The sequence below is a fragment of the Antechinus flavipes genome, chromosome 4 (genome assembly GCF_016432865.1).
Source record: "Antechinus flavipes isolate AdamAnt ecotype Samford, QLD, Australia chromosome 4, AdamAnt_v2, whole genome shotgun sequence".
In the NCBI taxonomy this organism is placed as follows: domain Eukaryota; kingdom Metazoa; phylum Chordata; class Mammalia; order Dasyuromorphia; family Dasyuridae; genus Antechinus; species Antechinus flavipes.
In genome coordinates, this window is record NC_067401.1 from 214,104,837 (window position 1) to 214,121,014 (window position 16,178).

General features: G+C 32.3%; 1 protein-coding gene across 1 annotated transcript; it reads left to right on the top strand.

Annotated features, from left to right (window-relative positions):
- Positions 1-918: 918 nt before the first annotated feature.
- On the top strand, positions 919-14,623 carry GLYATL3 (glycine-N-acyltransferase like 3). The gene is made up of 5 exons (XM_051997129.1): positions 919-996; positions 5,153-5,260; positions 7,585-7,711; positions 10,311-10,434; positions 13,029-14,623. Exons 1-5 carry the CDS (start codon positions 919-921, stop codon positions 13,441-13,443), a joined length of 852 nt encoding a protein of 283 aa, XP_051853089.1. The 3' UTR covers positions 13,444-14,623.
- The last annotated feature ends 1,555 nt before the right edge of the window (positions 14,624-16,178 follow it).

Genomic DNA, 16,178 nt, shown 5'->3' on the forward strand with positions numbered 1-16,178 from the left:
TCTTAGGGCCAGAGAGCACTCTGCAGGAAAACGCATAATCCCATTCTCTTAGAAGTGTCATATAAAAGCCGAGTGAAGAGAGCCCTCTCTCGGAGGTAAGACAGATTCAACTTGGAGCTGGATCGGAGGTAAGAAGAAAGCAGAGGCAGAAGCAAAGGACAAAGCCTTCTCTCCGAGGCAAGAGAGATCTATTTCATTTTCCACTTGGTTGGCTGGAGGACTGAGAACTCCAACAGAAAAGAACCTAAATGTATAAAAATATTTATAACAGTTCTTTTTGTGATGGCAATTTTTTTTTTTTTTTGGTAAATTGAGGGAATGCCTATCACTTGGAGAATGAATGAACAAATTGTGGTATATGAATATAATGGAATAATATTGTGTAATAAGATATGATGAGCAGGCAGACTGTGGAAAAACCTGGAAAGACATGTATGAACTAAAAAAGCGAAATGAGCAGAATCAGGAAAACATTGTATATAGCAACAGCAACATATTGTGTTGATCAGCTAAGAATGCCTTAGTTCTTATCAGCAATACAATGATCTAAGATAATTACAAAGGTCTCATGATGAAAATCATTATTTATATCCAGAAAAAGATTATTTTCATGTTTTTTTTCTTTTTTTCTGTTTCTTTTTTCACAACCATGACTAATATGAAAATGTGTTTTATATAATTGCACAGATGTAGTCTATATCAAATTATTTAACATTTTAGGAAAGGGGAAGAGGAATGAGGAAGGGGGAGGAATTGGAATTCAATTTTTTTATAAAAATGAATGCTAAAATTAATCTTTATATATCATATATATACATGGAAAAATAAAATACTGTTTATTTTTTAAAGTTAAAGTTTAAAGTAAACCTTTGGTTTTTTTAATTAGAAGCTGTGTTGTTCCTAAGATTTCTAGAGAAGATGATACTACTTAATTGTTCCACCAAACTTCAGATGCTAGAGCAAATGTTGCGGAATAACTTTCCTGAATCACTTAAGGTATGATATACATTTTCTTGTTTGAGAAGTAGTGATACCAAATTCCTGAGAGAATATACTAATATATGACTATATCTAAGTTTTTAAACATCTCTGTCTCATTTTCTTCATTTGAAAATGAAGCTATCTTCCTTGATATTTGAACTTTCATGAACATAATAAAGATAGCTTCATTTTCAAATGAAGAAAATGAGACATAGAGATATTAAAAATGCATGCATGATATTTGCTACAGTTAACATGGTTTTAAATCTTCAAGGCTTGTTAATTTTTTTGGCATCATACATGCAATTTGGATGAAAATTGGAGCAGGATGAAAATAACTCAGGAGACAAATTTATTCTAAGAATTATCATTCAGAATATAAAACATTTGACCAAGTTATACATGAATTTCTACCAAAAATTATAATCAGTAAAATTCTATAAATATTGATTAAATAGCCACCTTTTAAGATAGGGACTATGCTTATATTCTCACTAGTATAGGCAACTCCCAACTGAGAAAACTTTACCAATGCAAGCCAGCTCTACTTTATAAATTACAATCTTAGAGAGTCTAAAAGACTGAAAATTCAATTAACTTACCTATAGTTACTTAGCTAATAGATTTCAGAGGTAGTTCTTGAATTCATGTTATGTCATGTTGTTTCTCAATAAATATCACATATACATATAAACATATAGCAGAATTTTACCTCTCTTCATTTTGTCAGAGATTCTTGTTAGGATTCTAATATGTTTAACTGATTAACTAATATAAAAAGACATTTATTAAGAAAAAATATTTAAAATTTAAGAGCACAATGTTTGTTGCTAGAAGAGACAAGTTTAGATAACCACAGGAATATATATATATTCCTATAGGTTATATAAATATTTACTGGTACAGAGGATAGAGTACCAGGTCTGGATTCAGGAATACTCATTTTCCTGAGTTCAAATCCAGCCTCAAGCACCTACTAGCTGTAAAAGAAGAAATGGCAAACCACTCCTATATTTTTTCCAAGAAAACCCCAAATGGGATGACTAAGAGTCTGAACTGAAACAACTGAATAACAACAGAAACTAGTAATTATTATAATTAGCAACTTGAATAGTTATATAATTAACTATAATTAATTCCTTTTTATTATTTTATTTTTTCAAGTTATACATGTACATTAATTTTTATATATACTTTTTAATGAATCATGTTACATATTATTAATTCATAATCATGCTTCTATAACTCTGTAGTTTTCTAGTTTCTTTATTTGTCACTCCCTAAAAAGGGAATACTTAATGTTCAAATAATGACTGTTACTAAAACATGACTCCTCACAGACTTTAAAGTTTTATCTTCTAATCCTGAGGTTAGTCACTTTTCTCTGTTTTCATCTAAACTTGAGTTTTGAAAGATGGTTACATTTTTAACTTCATAACTCTTAATTCAGCATTTAGAACATAAAGAAAACTATATTAAATAGTAGAAATCTAAGACTAAAGGAAAAGAATTACAAGGAAGAAGTTTTTAGCTCCACATAAAGAAAAATTTAATAACAACTAGGGTTGTCAAAAAATTCAATGCATTAATTTTTCAAAATGGTAAAGAACACTTCACCATTTGGATAATTTCAAGAAAAGACTGGATGACCACTTGTTGAAGGTATTTTAGGAATTTTGTCTCTGGAAGGACTTAATGTAAATATTCTTTGAGTTTCTTTCTACTCAGCAATCCTATGATTGTGTAAAATATAAATTAGTATTGTGATACTTTTTGAATAGCTATAATTTATTACTCTATTTGATACATATGACATATCCAGTTTACTAGAATTCCATGAATTTAAAGTAGATTCACACCTTTTGCTTATTAATAAAAATCATTGCAAGTTGGGAAGGCTTCCTCAATGAAATGGACTTAATGAGAGTACTAACGAAAAGAAAGATCACAGGCTCATAAATTTAGAATTGGAAGGGATATTAGTATTCATCAAGTCAAAACCCCTCATTTTACAGAATAGGAAATCAAGTCCTAAAGAGGATAAGTGATTTGCTAAAAGTCACATACTTGCAAGTGTCAGAGGCAGGGTTCAAATGCAGCCTTGTCAGGATTCAGCCCCATTTTCTATGTGTGGTACTATGCTGCCTCATAAATAGAGCTTTGATTCTCTAGGCACACAAAACATTTCAGAAAGTCACATTCACTGAAGCAAAAAAAGTTATTCAAGGAACCAAAAGTAGGTTGAGTTAATTATCTGCTGAACTATCTGTGTCCAATGCCATGGAACTCACAAAAAAATGCTTAATGAAAGTTTACATTTTGGATGTAAAGGGAACAAGAGAAGAGAACACTTTAATTGATGTAATAAAATAAAACCTTGGATAAGCTATGTCATTGGAAATGTCTGAAAAGAAAATTAACTGAGAATAGTGAAAGAGTAAATGTTAAAAGATAGGCAGATGGACAGCTGCATTGGTATTCAAGAAATGTTTAACGAATTAAAGAAAGGCATCTAATGTCTTAGATGAATATACTATTGAATTTTTGTGAGAGGATACAGAAAAAAGAGGATCTACACTAGTGAAGAGAGTATCTGCTAGAGTATTTGGAATTTTAAATGTCTCAAAAGTATAAGTTTATTCTTGATCTTATACTTTTATCCTATAAAAGCTCAAAATATTATACATCCTTATTGTAGCCTTCATTGATATACAATATTTTATTTAGATTTTTATCTACTCAACATTTCCCCAAAGAAAATGCTAATATTATCTCACACAAATATGCAAACATATACATGTATGTATAATATATGTATATATAAATATATATAAACTATTTTAAAGTTTGTAAAGTACTTTATATAACTAATGTTTATATATAGTACTTACTATAGCCAGGCACTGTGTACCAAGCTATTTATAATTATTAAGTCATTTGAAATATGATTTTACTGGATTCTCTTTAGAACTTTGATAGGTACACAATATTCCAATAAGTTAATAAACTTATTAATAAACTTTTTTCATGCATACCTACATACCCTATGTAATTTTTATTTGTCTCACAAATGAATGAATTGCTCAATAAACATTTAAATGCATACTATGTGTCAAGTATTATTCTAGGCATTAGGACTACAAGTAGTAAGAATGAAATAATCCCTAATACCAAAGATCTTACAGCCAAATGTATTACAAAAAAAGTATTAAAATGTAATATAAATTATTACTAAATAATAGCTAGCATTTATGTAGTGTTTTGAGGTTTGAAAAGATCTTTATTAATTACCTTTGATCCTTACAACAACCTTCATGAAATGAATACTATTATTACTCCCACTTAAAAGAAGAAAAAACAGAGGCAAACAGAGCTTAAGTGATTTGCCCAGGGTCACACAACCAGTGTGTGTTTGAATCAGGATTTGAATTCAGGTCTTCCTGGCCCCAAGTTCCATACTCTATCCACTGGGCCATCTAGCTGCCACATAAATTGTAAAGTGAATCGATGCAAATATGCACAAAATAATGGTCTTTCTGCTTATTCCCTACCTTATTTTTTTTAAGTCTTAATTGAATAATAAAAATGTATTTGTATTGGACAGTTCTCATTAGATCTTAGGTACCAAGCGCCCCTCATGAAGGTATTTGACATTCCTATATTATATTCACCCATATCAAGCACCAATTTCTGTATCTTTGTCACCAGCTATGTATTCACCCTAAACTATTTTCCATTTATTCTGTATATATTTACATATGCATAACTCCTACAACAGACAATAGGATTACTTGAAGATAGATACTACTGCATTTTGTTGTTGTTGTTGTTTTTGGGGGGGGTGAAGGGGGATGTTGTTATTTGTTTATTTTTGTTCTTTTGTATTTGCATCCTCAATATCTAGACCATAGGAGTTCAATCAATGTTTGTCTATTGATTGAAATTTGGGTGGAGACACATAGGATGAACAGATCTGGCAACTTTGGGGGGTAGGGTAGATACCAGTAAAATATCCAGAGAAAGCAGGAGAATATATTTTCTTTTCATTTTTCTCCTAGTTATCTCAGTGGTAAGATTGCTGTCATTCAGTAGAAAATGAAGTGAAGATTACCATATGAGTCATTAATGGTTGAATTCTTATTTATCTTTTTCTCTGGATTTGTTGACTCAGGTTTATGGAGCCGTAATGAACATGAATCGTGGAAATCCCTTTCGGAAGGAAGTTGTAGTGGATTCATGGCCAAACTTTAAAACTGTCATCACTCGGCGCCAGAAACAGGTATCTACTGGAATCAAAAATTAGTTTAAAATTGTGTCAACCAAAGAGAAGAGGAGTGTAATAATAGGGGATGGCTGACATTTTGGAGAAGAAGGAGGAGAATAGGTATTAGAATTCATCCAGGAGAAAAGGAACAGAGGCAGTAGCCAGGGCAATTTTACATACTTTTAAATGAAATGTTTATCATACAAAATAACACATAGCTAATGCCTCTTGGACTTTTAATAAATTGTTATCTTCTCTTATTACCCTGAACTGTAAATAGAAATTATGGGATCCTGGTCAAAGTCATATATAAAGGTGGGGAATGATGTGGGGAAGAAAAGGAAGAGCAACCTAAGAAATAGTTACTTTAGTTAGATGTAATTGGGCTGGATCACTGCTGAAAGTCAAGCATCAATCCTCTATTTTGCAAGGTCTGTGACCCCAGAACCATCACCCACCCAAAGTTATTAAAAAAAAAGTTGGAGGGCCAGGAGAGCAGAGCAAAAACGATGGATTGGAAGAACAGGGAGAGATATAGTACAAAGAGATCAGAATGAAAAGAAACAGCCTTGAGATAATAAGGAAGAAGAAAATGTGGAAGGATAGTTTATCGAAATCAGAAAGAGGAATTTTAGAGTTCTGGATCATAAAATTAAATGGGAATTGGGCCTGGACTATAGATTTTGTTGGTATAGGTAATTTCTAGGTAAGGAAGCTCATTTTACCAATGCTAGTTGGAAACTTCTCTGAAATTTAAAATTAAGAGAATTATCCAGAGAACTGAGGAATTAAGTAATGTGCTCAGGGTACAGTAAATATATATCAGAATAAGGGTAGAACAGATTTAAACCTAGCCTCTTTGTGATTACTATCCATTTTTCTCATTCTGAACTTTGAGGAAAAAGCATGACAAATCTAAATGCTATCATATTTGCTATTGCTAATAGAGAAAATCTGATTTTTCTCAAATCATAAACATCGATCCAAATGATCCAAGTGTATATTTTTTACAGACAATACAAATAACATAAAATACATTCAGAATTAAACCTATTTAAATATTCAGTTCAGTTCTGAACATTTGATATTTAACATAATATAGTCATAGCAAATAGTAAATATTTTCAATCTATTTATTTTTATTCTACAAAACTTGGTTAAACTTTATTTTGGTTAATAAAAATTGTTTTTATATTTAATGGTTCTTTTACATGACAATTCTTCAAATACTTATAGACCACTACAACACTCCCTTGGTAACCTTAATTTAAAACAATCTTCATGTGGTATGATCTTCAGGCCCATGTGATCCTGGTCATCCTTCTGTGGATGTTTTCTAGTTTGTCAATATTTTGCCTGGATGTTCTAGCTAGGAGAAAGTACAGGAGAACTATCATTTCTCTGCTTTTGGATGTTATGTTCTTTTTTTTAAGGATTTAAAAAAAAGTAACATACTCTATTTTCCCAGGGCCAATGATAGAAAAGAAAGAAGTAATTGTTTGTTTAGGGGTTTAGGATTAATAAAGGTCTCACTTATATGGATATTATTGTGATGATATAGAAGAGAATAGTCTTCAAGAAGACCAATACTTTAGGTACAGTATATTCAAAGTTGCATATAGGAGGGTAGAGATCAAAATCTTAGTGCCTAACTATGAAATAGAAGTACTACTCTTCTGGATCCTCTGATATGAGGAATCATTTTAATCCTTGATCAAGTTAAGTCTGAATCATTGTTGAGATGCCCATCTGCTTCTTCATGGATAATGGAGCATTTCGTGTAATTGTAATGACTTAAGTCAAAATAGCACATGATTTCAGGGTAGATTGCCATGAGAAGAAGGAGACGAACATATCTGTATCAATGCATATATGCACCTATATATACATTTGTAAATGTCAAAATATGCACATACAGATTATCTGAATTCAGTTCAGTTGTTTTTCAGTAATGTCTGACTTCCTATAATCCTTTTTGAGGTTTTCTTACCAAAAATACTGAAATGCTTTGCCATTTCCTTCTCCAGCTCAATTTTTTTTTTTTCAGATGAGGAACTGAGGCAGATGAGGCAAGCAGAATTAAATGACTTGTCCATAGTTACACAGTGGAAAGTAGCTGAAGTTAAATTTAAGCTCAGGAAAATGAGTGTAACCATCATAAATACATACATTTATATGCAATCAAAAATCTATAATATATTTTGGAAATAACTGCTGTAAAAGGATGCATTCTATTTAAGAATTTGTAGTTGAGCAGAAGGTCAGGACACAGACCTTCAACATTTGGATCTCCCATATATAGGTTTTTGTTAATTTCATGACCATATACTTCTTCCTAGGCTAAGACAGATGACCTGGACCATTATACCAATGCCTATGCAGTCTTCTATAAGGATTTCAGGGCTTATCATAAGCTTCTACAGGAGCCTGATGTTATCAACTGGGAACAAGTCTTTCAGATACAAGGTGAAATCAAAAGAGCTATGTACTCTCCCCTACTTTCATTCATGGCTCTCTTGTTTTGTTTTGTTTGCTTGTTTTTATTTTGGTGGTGCTTAATAGTTGTTTTTAAAAGTATGTTTCTTTGGGGCAGCTAAGTGGTACAGTGGATAGAGCACCACTGCTGAAGTCAGCAGGACCTGAGTTCAAATCTAGCCTCAGACACTTATCTCTTATGGAAAGAAGACTCTTTTTGTTGAAATTTGTTTTAATTTTTATAATACCTCTTACAGATTTCCAGAGGTGTTCAAAAGATGGCTATATGTAATATTCCTTTTCCATTCTCCTCTATATAATCCTACTCAATAAGTCCTTCTCAATATTTTGAAATAAGATTGATGTAGAGGGAAATTTTATATTCTGCAAACAACTAGAAAGAACAATAGCATTCCAATTCTTTTATTATGTGGTCCACAATCTCTCTTCTTTCAACAAACATATATAGCAAACAAACATGGCAATACAAATTATTGTAATCTTAATGATGTTTATTTTAAAATTATTTGCCCTGTAAGTTGTTTTTAGAAATCATTAAATCTATGAAAAATCTTTAGTTCTCTATATTTACATTGACCCAACTCATATTTACCAACATGTCTTCCTTCTCTCCTTTTGTTCTTAATTCCTAATCAGCAGAATGAAAATTTACTTGGAGACATATAATCAGATTTAGTTGTTGATGGAGCTGTGAATTGGTCCAAACATTCTGTAAATTGTAAAACAGATGATATATGATAGATTATATATAGATCTACATAATAGATGATATAGACTGATTGATTGATACATATGTGGCTAAAATATCCTTACCCTTTATCCTAGAAATTACATTACTAGGAAGATATCCTTAAAAGGTCAAAGACAGCAAAAAGGTTTCATGTACACAGAAATATTAGTAGTTTTATTGTCCAAAGTTACAAAGGTATAGAAATGAAGTATATACCCATTGACTTGGGAAATAACTAAACAAATTGTTATACAGAAATAAATATGAAGAAATATTACTACACTTCAAGAAATAATGAATATGAAGCATTTGGAGAAGAGTAAAAGGATATATGAAATGATATAAAGTAGGATAAACAGAATTAAAATACTATACACATTGGCTACAAGAATATGTGTAATATAAATGTAAAGGGAAGAAAAACCATGAATGCCAAGTAATTATAATGCTTAAGTTTGATCTTGGATAAAAATGGGGAAAAAAACTGAATGTCTTTTTTTCCCTTGGAAAGGTGGGAGATTATATATGGAATATTGGATATACTTCCATATATGGTGGACTTATTGATTTTACAAACTGCCCCTCTGATTTTTTTCCCTCAAAAATCTTTTTCATAAGATATGGCTTGCTAGTTATTGGAGGAGAAAAATAAATATTTGTAAATGAAAGAAGCAAAATATATCAATAAACCTAAGATTAAAATGCAATTAATTTATTTAATCATCCATCAAAAATCACTTAGAAATTTAAAAAAAATTAAAACTGGATGTGGTTATAAGTACCTGTAATCTCTGCTACAGGGAGAAACTGAGTCTTCTGTTCTGAGTACCACTAGGGCTAAAGATGATTAGGTATTCACATAAAGTATAACACCAATATGAGGGGCTTTTAGGAAGGAAAAATGGCCTAACTATCTAAAGAGAGGTGAACCAGCCCAGGTCAGAAACAGAATAGGTCAAAGTTTCTGTGTAGATCAATAGTAATATTGTTCCATGAATAAAGATTGCTTTTCTATCTTGTGAGAGATAAGGAGATTGAGTATTAAAAACAAAAGCAAAATGATTAGGGCAGAATATAATTTTCCTTTTTATTATTTTCATGACTCCTGCTATTTCTTGTTTTAGGAACTCACTTATTACTTTAAGACACTGATTCACAAACATTTTACTTTCAAAGTTCCTTAAAAATAATTGAGTAGCTCCTCCTTCTTCCTCTTGAAAAGACTTTTGTTTAGGTGGAATATAATACACACACACACACACACACACACACAAAATCACATTAGAAGTTAGAATGTATTATTTTATTCCTTTTTTATGCAAAAATATTTCCTACCTAATTTTACTATATACTATGTATGCTTTCATACATTACTTAATTTGTTTCTCACATCTAGCCAGTGAAGAAAATCCTGAGAAACCTCAGAGAAATCAGTTGACACTTGAGGCTTCTCCCCTACTAGATGACTGAGCCAGAATTTGAAATTACAGTCACAGAATCACAGATGCAGAACAAGAGGGAATCTTAAAGTTTACAAGTCAAGGATTTCTTCTTTTTCAGATCAGGCAAATGTAATACAGATATAAAGTGGCTTAAATAAGGTCATGAAAGCTAATAAGTTCCATAACTGAGATATGAAAAAAGTTGCTCTCACCCAAAATCCTGGTAAATAATTTTGGGGGACTTTAAGCCTAGTTTTCTTCCTGCTTATATCCTGCATGTTGCTAAATTATTTAGTATATGCTCTAATTATTATAAAAATTCTATGATGAATGAACAGTTGCCTTTTATTTCTCAAATAAAATACTCATTTTCATTATCTTTAAAAAATCTTCATAGGACTCCAGGATGGAATATATGAAGTTTCCAAGGCTGTTGCAAACTCGAAACAGTTGGATGTAAATTTGACTTCTTTTAAGGCAGTCGAATTTTCCCCAGTCCCTATGCCAGATGCCAATTCCCGGTGGGTTAAGTCAATTTTCTTTGTTTAGGGAAGGATTAGCATTAAGAATATATATGCAGTAGGTATCAACACATCCAAACTTTTCTTCAGGAATAATTAATGATTTGGCACTAAAATTGGTCTTAGAACTGAAATGCAATTTTGAGGGTTTTTTGGAGGAGTGAAGTAGAAGTCAGTAAATTAAGGCTATTGCATTCCTTCCCCACACACCCACACATACACACAAAATATAGAAAAAAGAAGATCTTCATTTTTCTCTAGATAATAAGTCTGAATAGATTCTACATTGTCTGTGGTGAGCTTCAAATAACATTTGTATTCTCCTTACCCAGTTTAGAAGTTGTAAGTCAATTAAAGAAAGCTAGCACTTATTTGGCAAGAATAATTGGTTTAGGAGCAGCTAGGTGGTGTAGTGGATAGAGCACCAACCCTGAAGTCAGGAGGTCTTGAGTTCAAATCTGGTCTCAGACACTTAATATTTCTTAGCTATGTGATCCTGGGCAAATCACTTACCCCAATTGCCTCAGCAAAACAAAAAAACCAAACAAATAAAAAAGAATAATTGGTTTAAATAGAATGCTACCAGATGTGTCCTTCCTGAGGCTGCTATATCTCAGATAAGTTCCTATCCTAACCCAGCTCCACTCAGCAAAACGTCCACTCAATTTGTCTTTTTAAAAAGTTGGATTTGAGGGTATATTTCATGTTGCTTTCCAGTGTGTATTTTTTGAATCTTGCCAAGAATGAAAAATGCTGGTAGCAGCTCTGGACATTTAGTCTAACAATAACTTAGACAAAATTATAAATCAAAATTAAATTGTAAACATGAGTAGTGCTCATTATAATCATTATCTCATTCTTATCTTTTTATTTCAATTAAGCAGAATATATTATTATCAATATTATCATTATGGAACAATAATCACCAAGGCCTATTCATCAAAATCTTGTTTTAGTCTTACACTAAATATTGATTTAGGAGGTAAAGTTTTCTGAGAAAAGAGTTAGACCAGCTAACATCGGTAACAAGCCCAGTAACCCCACTCATTCATTAATTGTTTGGTGTTCTGCTCAGTAAGCAAAAGAAACAAAAACTGAGATATACCATCCCACTACTGCTACTTGGATGACCAACTGATCTTAAAACATTTTACAATTACAGAACATTTTCTATAGTTTACCATGTCATCATTGGCAACTTGGAGATTATTTGAATTCATATCTTCTGGTCTCTTTTGGTTATAATTTTGAAGAAGGAATTAAAGCCAAAGACTTTAAAATTAAGCCAAAGGCTAGATTGTTTTCTTGTTTCATATTTAAATAGCCAACTGGCCCCTAAAATCAACTTTAATACTAGAGAGAAAGCTGGAAATTCGATACTGAAACTAACTGATAGTCAAATGTTTTTAAAATGCCCCAAAGGGATGCCACAGAGAACTATAGAATTTGTTTGCTTACAAGACAATTGGCATTCTTTTGTCTAGGATGACTTTGTGCTTACCAATCTGGAACCTATAAGAAAAAAAAAATCACAGGACAGCTAGACACATTTGAATTAGAAAATACATCTCTACCTAAATGGTGTCTATTACTAGTACAATATGACAGATGATAACTTTTATTGATATTATTCTTTTTGTAAGTTCTTCTGTCATGACAGTCTTCTTGTTCAGGAATTAGGTATAGTCCACTTAATTCTAATTATTATAACTTTTTGGTGTAAGTTCTCTTCTTTCTATTTTATTTCTCTATTTTAATGTTATAAGATATAGAGAATTTGCAAAAATACTAAATGTAACCGTGGAAGATCTGTTGATTTTATCAGGATAGAATATTCCACATAGGAACTTTCTCTACTGATATAAGTTCTAGCTAAAGTTTGTATGTTGAGTATCAAAGACAGAACATAACAAAACTTTAAAAGGGATTATTATTTATACCATAGTAAGTAGTTCTTAATTTGTATTACTAACAGCAATATTATTTTAAGAACAACTTTGAGCAAATAAATAATTCTAAATAGCCAAATTAGTTACAAATGGTATGTGAAGAAAGGCTATATTTGAATCCAGAGAAAGAACTGATAAATAGAAGCATATATAGAACAATTTTACATATATACATTTGTCTCTAATGGTAGCCATCTCTAAGGCAGCCATAGGATGAGTATGGGAGAGTGGGAGTAGAAAAGGAAAAAGAAGAAATTTACATGATAAGTTTCTTTTATGTTTGAAGGAAATAGCAAATTGTGCATAGTAGATTTTCTGTTTATGTACAATCATCTTTTTTATTGTACTATACTATATAAGATGTTATTTCATTTAATAAATTTAATTTAATTTAAAAAAAGAACAAATACAATTATGTTGAAGAAGAAAGGATTTCAATTAGATATAAGGACAAACTTACTGATAATCAGAATTTTTAAAATTACTTAAAGGGATGGTACAGAGAAGTATGGAATCTACTTACAAATCATTTAAGTACTTTACTAGCTTGACACTACTCTTGCCAAAAGTGAATTTGCCTGAAAGACAGAAATAGAAATATTTCTAATTCTATGACTGAATTTTATCTAACATGTATTTCTTTAGAGTGGAGTCTTCCCCTCGGTTGTCTTACCTGAGTGTTGCTGAAGCTGGTCTGCTAAACAGAACTTGGTCCCGGGGTGGAAATGAACAGTGTCACCAGTACCTTGCGAACCTCATCTACTGCTTTCCTAGTGTGTGTGTCCGAGATGAAAATGGAAAACCAGTTTCTTGGGGTCTTACAGACCAATTTTCCACAATGATTCATGGTTACACCTTGCCAGAGCATCGTAGGAAAGGCTATAGCCGGCTGGTGGCTGTAACACTGGCCAGGAAACTCCAAAGCCGAGGATTCCCAAGTCAAGGCAATGTCCTAGATGATAACACAGCATCAATAAGTCTTCTTGAAAGTCTTAATGCTCGTTTTTTACCTTGCCGTTTTCATAGACTTATCCTCACGCCTAAAGCTTTATCTGTCTAGATAGATATATCCCTAAAGCAGAATTGACATTCTTTCTACTTTTTCTACCTACTCAATATTTCCTTTCCTGCCAGGGAGGAAGGCATCGAAATGGAAGTATGAGAGTCCCAATATTGTCCTGGGGAAAAACAAAAATAAAACATGAAGGATCAGATCTAGGAGACCATGGTTCGATTCTTCCCAGGCCCCTTTGGAAGTAACTAAAAGTTCAGGAGCTATCAAAAAGTATTTTGACTGCCATTCTTTGGTATTCAGTTCAGGAAATTTCATGTTTCAGTTTCATGGATAGGCTAATGTGGGAGTCAGCAGCCCTTTCTTAGCATGCATGACAAAAGCTAACATCTCAGAATAAAAGACTTGATACATAAACATTTGGCTACAGCTCACTTGGTATAATCCAGGTTATTAATTCAATTCTTTAACACTTTGGCCTCCCTATATTAATCCCCATAATTTTCTTTCCATCACTTTTGACTCAGCTTTAAATATATTATTAATCTTTACTTTCCTTTTTCCTTTATCTTATTGGGACTCACCTTTTTGTCTCTAAGGGTTAATTCCTAAGTCAGTAAATAGAATGCTGAGTGTGGAATCAAGAAGATTGGAATTTATAACCTCAGATACTAATTGTGTGACTCCATCTGACTGGCTTTCCTGAACAATAAAATAGGGATAATAATAACACTTATCTCAGGGAATTATTATGAAGATCAATTGCTAAATTTGTTAAGCACTTAGCATTTAGTTAAGTCAGTACCTGGCAAACAGAAAGCACTTAATAAAAATTTGTTCTCTTCTTTCCCTTTACTTCCCACCCCTTTCATAATCTACATTCCTTGGATGACAGAATAATAGTGTATACTATTTAACTACTAAGCACTGGATGTTGCTGTTACTGTTTCTAAGCCAACTACTATACCTCTCTCTATTATTTTGCAACTTGTCTCCTTCCTTCCACTTGCCTTCTCCATCTCTCCACTAGTTAACTTTAAAGGTAGAAACCTTTCTCATCTAAGGCATGGTTTGTAACTGTCTTTGGTCCTAAATACAAGGAAATGAAACTGTTATGTTATAGGAAAAAGCTTTGGCAGACAGAATGAAATACTTGAATCTCTCTGGATCTTTTTTTTAAATAACTTTTCCAGACTTCCATCTGATAACAATAAAACAATTGTTACAAGATGATCATGCTACTGAGTAGGAACTGTAAATATGACTGCATATGTTACCCTTGAGTAGGAGTCAGGAAAGACATACTGGCATCCAATGAATTTAATTATTTCAGGGACAAACAAAATTAAGAAGATTCATAATGACAGATTGGTAGGAACTTTATTGAAAGTTTACTATCTCAGTACTTCTGCTAGTATCTCTAGTATCCTAAGGTTTTTAGCCTGTTCCCTAGATCTAAGTCCCATTTAAAGAAAATGGGATATGAATTCATAGATTTGGAGTCCAAAAAAGCTTATTAATCATCTATTCCAACCTTCCCATTTAATAGATGGAAAAAACAAGTTCAAAAAAGTTGGGTGACTTGCTCAAGTTCATATAAGTAGAAAATTAGCAGAATGGAAGTTAGAAAGAGCTTTGACTTTAGAGTCAGAGTACTTGAGAGCAAATCTATTTTATTTTATTTGAACATTGGACAAGTCACTTAAATTTCTTTCAGTTTTCACATTGATAAAATTAAGGTGTTGGACTAGATGGCTTTGGGGGATACTTTTTATTTTTCATTTAACAAAGATCCATGGCTTAAGAAGCCAGCCTCTCTGCCTTCCAATCTAGCATCCTTTCTACTAAGCCATACTGCATTCCTTATGGATAAATATTTGAGAGTCTATATGTGTATAATGCTCTATTAAGAAATACATAATATGAATATCTGTGGTATGGCTTCTATTCCTTAGCATGAAATATTCATAAGGACAACTTCCTTATAATTTAAGGGATGGGAAATAGACTTGTGACTACATTGATGTAAAAACTCTTGAAAAAACAAACCCCTTCGAAGCAACAAACTGGGAAAACATCTTCACAGTTAAAGGTTCTGATAAAGGCCTCATTTCCAAAATATATAGAGAATTGACTCTAATTTATAAGAAATCAAGCCATTCTCCAATTGATAAATGGTCAAAGGATATGAACAGACAATTTTCAGATGATGAAATTGAAACTGTTACCACTCATATGAAAGAGTGTTCCAAATCACTGTTGATCAGAGAAATGCAAATTAAGACAACTCTGAGATACCACTATACACCTGTCAGATTGGCTAAGATGACAGGAAAAAACAATAATGAATGTTGGAGGGAATGCGGGAAAACTGGGACACTGATGCATTGTTGGTGGAGTTGTGAATGAATCCAACCATTCTGGAAAGCAATCTGGAATTATGCCCAAAAGGTTATCAAACTGTGCATACCCTTTGATCCAGCAGTGTTACTTCTGGGCTTATATCCCAAAGAAATACTAAAGAAGGGAAAGGGACCTGTATGTGTCAAAATGTTTGTAGCAGCCCTCTTTGTAGTGGCTAGAAACTGGAAATTGAATGGATGCCCATCAATTGGAGAATGGTTGGGTAAATTGTGGTATATGAATGTTATGGAATATTATTGTTCTGTAAGAAATGACCAGAAGGATGAATACAGAGAGGACTGGAGAGACTTACATGAACTGATGATGCTAAGTGAAATGAGTAGAACCAGGAGATCATTATATACCTCAACAACGATACT